This window comes from Phalaenopsis equestris, unplaced genomic scaffold, assembly GCF_001263595.1.
Source record: "Phalaenopsis equestris unplaced genomic scaffold, ASM126359v1 Scaffold000001, whole genome shotgun sequence".
Classification (NCBI taxonomy): Eukaryota; Viridiplantae; Streptophyta; class Magnoliopsida; order Asparagales; family Orchidaceae; genus Phalaenopsis; species Phalaenopsis equestris.
In genome coordinates this window covers 362,981-369,250 of record NW_018164443.1, presented here as the reverse complement: position 1 = coordinate 369,250, position 6,270 = coordinate 362,981, and the positions used below count along the sequence as shown (strand labels likewise).

The following is a 6,270-nucleotide window of genomic DNA, read 5'->3' as shown; positions in this document are numbered from 1 at the left end:
CCTTCTTCCGGGCGCCCCCCAACCATCCATAACTCTCTTTCCCTTCCCCTTTTTTTAAGCGCCGACAACATAGAGCACCGAAATCTTTCACATCACAAAAAAATAACACTATTTTAACTTTTAAAAAGTTAAATACACCTATTCATGCAGAAGTAAAGTGGTATATATATGTAAAAATTGAAGTTTATGTACATATATAGGAATTGTGTGATATTTATGTAGATCTTTCTAAATTATTTGGCAAAAATGCTTCATATTTTAGTGTTTTCATCAAAAGCTGGGAAATAATTGTTTAACTGATAGTCTTTCAAGTTGCAAATTATGTGTGTTCATGCAATTCATCATTGCTTTAGAGCCTTAGAAGTCTTGCATCAGTTTAGTACCAGACTTAAAAGATACATTTTAAAAAGAAAAAAAAAATCAAGTAATTCTGGTTCTAGCCAACTACAATGTGATTATCAAGAGGCTCAAAATTATTTTGCAACATTCGATGACAATTATAATTTTAAGAAATTTTCAAACTATATTTATTATTTAGAAGATAAATTTGAACACAAACACACTTTTCACAAGCAGTTTCAAACAAAATTAATTTCGAACAAACCAAACACAAGTTAAGCCTATAAGCTCGCTCAAGCTCTGCTAGTTTACAAACCTAACAACCAACACCCTAAATTCTTCTATTTTTTTCATCTACACATAAATTCACATCTAACACCATCAAATGTTTTATATTCCTTCTTCATGAAGTAATAGTAGATGATGGAATTGGTTCAACACTATTGTTGGATTCCAAAGATATATTTGTGTACCTATCTAAAACATCTATTTGTAAGATTCTTGGATTACAATACAGAAAGCAAAATAATTATGTTCCGATTTACTTGATAAATACTTAATATTAAGTACTAAATCCATCAGAAACAATTCTATTTAACCGAGTGCATTGATGTGAACTCCCTAGAGTACTTCCCATGCCATGAAATCAATTTTAGTGAGCTTCTGCAGTTCTAAGATTGGAAGAATTACATACAAACCACTCAATTCCTATGTATTTACATATCTAACACGTAAACTTCCATTTTTACATAAATGCTGCGCTTTACCTGTGCATGAAAAGGTTTATTTCACTTCTTAAAAGTTAAAATGGTGGTCTCTTTGATGTGATGTGAAAAATTTGTTTGGTATAAATGTAAAAGTAAATTTTAGGTGTCAAATATGTAAATACATAAGGATGGGGTGGTATGCAAGTAACTAGTGGTATTTCACTAATGTTTTTTGTTCGAGTATTGAACTTTCTCGTCTCAGATGATTTAAACTGGTCCAACTTGGGCCTACCAACAAAAAATTAACCGTTATAAATGCCATTTAAGGCAACTTAATGAGCCTTTGACTTAAAATTTCAGGTTATTTTCGAATTTTATATTTTCTTATTGGATATTAGATTTCTTTGAGTGCGATGCAAATGTGATGATCAACGTTTGGGGAAATTATCTCCTATGCCTGTGTGAACACTGAGTTTTTTTTATTTGATGCTTTTTTCTTTTCTTCTGAATAATTTATAATTAATTTTATCAGTGTGTTTAATTTTTCTTTAATTTTTTTAAAATTGGGTTCCCAATTAATGGGTTAGAGTTTATAAAATTTCCACTAGATTTCTTCAATTTGGTTAATCATTAAAATATGGCATAAATTTGTCAAGTTTTCATATTTTCATAAAAAGTGATAAATAATTATTTAATTATTTTGATACCAAAATTTATAAATAAACGAGTTACTTAAATTGTGCTAAGGATAGAGAAACGGAATCTATGAGAGAAAAGGAATAAAAAAGCTTAAGAAACTTTTGAAAATTTCAAAGAATCATATAAGGCAATGATTTTTATGTTAAAATAATTAATTCAAAAGTATATATTGAGAATAGGAAAAGAGTTTTCATAAACTTATTGATCCTGAGAAGGCATATGATCATGAACCATGATAATTAATTTAGCACACGTTAACAAAGAAAGATATATGTGAAATAAATTTTAATATTATTAAAAATATGCATAATAGAATACTTACTGATTCTAAAAGTAGATTTGAACAACTATAATGTTTGACTTATAGCTTGATTATATCAAAGATTAGCACGAAACTCATATCCTTTTTGTATTTATTATTAAGATGCTAAAATGCCTCTATAAGATATTCAAAAACATTAAAAAAAATTCAACAGTAAGTTTTATAAAACAACTATTAAGCTAGATATTTTAGCTGAATTTGAGTATTAAGCATTAAAAAAATTATTGATAGCCAAGTTGAGCAACGTAAAATTACGAACATTAAGATAAATCCATGATAAAATATGAAAGAATAACTTATAGAACGACTCAATAACTAGATGATTATTGTGTCATCCTTTAAAGTTAAAGTAGTTAAACACTACAATTGTTTGGATATATGCAATGAAAGATGAATGTGAACAACGAAAATTGATCCGCTAATGACATGATGCCAGGCGACCTATGAGGGAAAAAAGTGGCACTTCCCGAAAAGGTATGAGGAAAAGCCTCAAGTTTGAGTTATTTGCCGACACAAAGGAGTGCCAAAAATTGACCTGACATGCATACTCAAACTGAATTCGACTAGAAAAATTTGTGTTTCGCTAGACAAGAATAATTTTTGGGACAGGTTGGGTTTGAAATCCTAACTGGTATAATCTATCAGGTCGGTTTCAGGTACCCACCAATCTAAATTGACTGGAAATTGACCTGCTAACTCAAACTTGACTCAAAATCAACATGCAAACCAAAAATTAATACAAAATTGACTCAAAATTGGCCCGAATTCGGCCTGAATGGTTGTTATGCATTATGTTAAATAGGTTATACGGGTTTGCAAGATAAAAGCGAGTCTAATTTGGATTGGACTTCCTGACCAATTCAATATTTGTGACGGGTTCGGGTTAAGTAGTTTCGGGTCAAACCCAAACTAAACCCACAAAACCAATTTGACGCCCCTAACACAAGGTAATAAAAAAAAAAGCAAGAGAAGATACTATGACGAAATAAGGCCAGTGCCACATGAGTAAAGAATCAATCCTTGAAGGGTCCTTACATGAGTAAAGAATCAATCCTTGTGAAAAAGAGAGGGAAATAGAGAATGGCATAAGAAGGCTAGAATGTATGTGTTTCAGCTTTGTAGCTTACGTCCATAGTATCCTGAGAGGTAGGAGTCAACTAAGAAATTTACATGCACACCATACAATGTGAAGTCCACCTTAGTCTACCAAACAGCATCAATGAAAAGAGAGAGGAATTATCTTGTTTTGTGCAAGGGAGTTCAAATCACACCAATCTCAAAAAATCCCAAAAAGGTCATTTCATTAGGAGGGAGCCTTTGTAGGCAACGTCTAAGCTAGAGGAGGTATTGTTGTGGCTGACAACATAGGGATACATGCTAGGACTATCTTATTCAGCTCCCACGGTATTGACGTGTTACTGTATATGCTACAGTAAATGCGGCCCACTTTCAGATTAAATTATGTTTTCTATTTAATTTTCCTGCTCTAATTTACCCTTCCTAATCCTTCCCTACATACTTGGACTGCATTTAAAATTCCTGCCTTTTCTATCCACTCTTCTTTAATCATTTGTCTATTTCTACTTATCCAGTCTAGCCTCTAATCTCATCTTATTTATAATTATTGTGTGCCGATTGTAAGGAGGATTTATGATTGCAGATTTCTGAGTCCGGCTTTTGAGGTGTTCTTCCCCTCCGGGGGCTATATCCGAAGGCAAAAATGTGCTCCGGCTATTACTCGTCCGAGGTGATAACCGTCTTTTAAGGGTCCAGGTGATGCTCCTATTGTAGCTCAACCCTGACAAGAAATTTATCTTTCTGCAGCCCCCTCTCCCACGCAGTCCAGCAGTTGCCAGCTTGTCACCCTTCCCTCTTGCCACCTCCCCTCAGCCATAGCCATCTTCAATCAGTTCTCAAACCCACCGTCCAGCAGCCTCCGTCCTCGTAGTCACCCACGGATATCTTTTATTGTTTATTTTGTTTGTGTTTGTTTGTCATTACTTCCTTCTTTTCAAGTATTATCTTTGTAATCCGTTTGGAATTCAGAAATAATATGTGTTTCCACTGTGGTTTGGGTTTCCTTTGACATCAGAAATTTAATCCCAAGCATTTCCAGATGTTGTAGAGAGTTATTAAAGTGATCATAGAGCACTATGTATCATGGAAACATGTCAACTTGTTGCGGGCTCTAAGCAGCAGGATCTAAGCATATCATGCTTAATAAACAATTTATGCTCGACTAGGTGGTGATGTGTTAGGAAATTGGTAAAACATCCCAAGTTAACTAGACTTAGGAGCCTGACTTGGCTAAATCATTAAGAAAAATACAAGTTCAATTTATGCTCGACTAGGTGGTGATGTGTAAAACATCCCAAGTTAACTAGACTTAGGAACCTGACTTGGCTAAATCATTAAGAAAAATACAAGTTTAGGTACGAGGAAGCTGAGCCAGGTGTCTAAAAAATAATAATTCGTGAAATATGAAATTTAGCTAAGAATAATTAGCTTAATTTATTAATCATTCTTTATTGAAAACAATGAATATCCATTGTTGTTTGCTCCCTTAAGATGGCCAAAACGGTGACAGGTAAGACATCGTGTCAAGAGGGTTGAAGATGCATCGGCTGGGAGGTCTATGCTTATTGACAAAATGGTGGCAAGTAAAGATGCTAGCAATGCTATCCTGAGTTCAGTCTTTCTTCAGAAATTGAAGGCTCGAGAATAGCATAAGAATGTGAATGACAAAAACTGGTCCAACACTTGGATGGCAATATGAGGCCTACACGTAAGAAAAGGTAGTTCTTCCCGGAGAGGGAAAATAGGAGAGTCTCTAACCTGAGACACTTCTCGACTCGAGAAAACAAAGATGGAGACTAGTCTAGTGAACGGCTTCCAAAAAAGATAACAACATAAAAATTAGGATATGTGGTTCGGCTTTAGGGAGGAGTACACTCAAAAAAAAAAAAAGGTGCACTATACAAGAAAGTCCATCTTGGTCTGTCGGTGGTGCCAATATAGAAAGGACTTGGACGAGATGAAGGGAGAGAGGTAGACTCATTTTCTATAAAAAGGAATTCAAGTTCCATTAGTCTCAAAATATCCAAACTGTTCCTTCTAGAATTAAATGGGTGAAGACTTTATATGTTGCATCTCGACTAGAGGTGATGCTGACTTCGTCAGTTTAGTTACATGGGGAAACATGCTTGGACCATCCTAGCAACATGCACATTATCATAAGCAAACCAAACCTTTTTTTGCAAATTGGACAAGGTTTTAAGTAGTTAATAATATAATTATTTAAATAATAATAATAATAATAACAATGATAATAAAATGAATACAAATGCATACAATTAATTTTTTGAGGAAAATATGCAAACAACTAGTAAAATAATATCATTAAATTTATTGGAAATTTTAAGTGGACAAAAATATAAAAAATTAAGAGAAAAATAAGAAGACAAAAAATAAATTTAGGCATTCTTTTTAGTGATGAGTGGGCAAAATTCTAAATTAAGGGTGAAAGTTCTAAAAAAATTAGCATCTTCCTAAGGAGCAACAATTTTGAGGTGGGCATTTACCGACCCTCACTCGAAGATGGTCTGTCACTAGAAATCATAACCTCGAATTGGTTGTTGTGGTGGTAAAGAGAATATGGGTGGGGCTTGGAGATAATCAATTGCAATGAGATGCAATCGATAGCTGGATAACTAATTGGTCTTTTGATCCTTGTGTGCTATTTCGGGCATTTGTAGAAATACATTGTGGTTATAATGAGCCATTATGTACAGTGTGGACTCATGTAACCTAGTAGGCTCTGGGTCACTGGGTGAATTATGCTACATGGGTGAGAAAGTTTCAAAGAATTGATCATACATTTAAAGTTGATTGGATCGAAGAGGCCAACTTTAGGAATTCAGGAACCAATTTTAATTAGAAGGGATCACTGAGGTTGTAGTCTTAGAAAAGTCAATGTTGGTTGAGTTTTATTCATTGAGTTCAATTTATTAATGATTTCTAGATCCTGAGGAAGCTAAATCTGGGTGGGGTATTATTATATTTTGAGACTATTTCGAAATACATTGAGCTCTTAGGGAGATCGAGTTAGACGACACATCAAGAATGCCAAGGTTGCTAACATAGATAAGTCAATAATGAGGGTAGAGGGCTTGAATCATTGAGGGTGAATTATACGAAAAGGAG

The 6,270-nt window shown here is 33.9% G+C and overlaps 1 protein-coding gene across 1 annotated transcript in view; it reads left to right on the top strand.

Moving 5' to 3' along the window:
- The window catches only part of LOC110017878, a 20,585-nt gene extending 16,249 nt beyond the window's left edge, over window positions 1–4,336 (top strand). Inside the window, exons 4-5 of the mRNA XM_020715066.1 lie at window positions 3,728–3,814; window positions 3,892–4,336. Of these exons, the coding sequence (XP_020570725.1) occupies window positions 3,728–3,814; window positions 3,892–4,015 (211 nt within the window). The 3' untranslated portion in view covers window positions 4,016–4,336. The remainder of the gene's footprint in view (window positions 1–3,727; window positions 3,815–3,891) is intronic.
- Window positions 4,337–6,270: the final 1,934 nt, after the last annotated feature.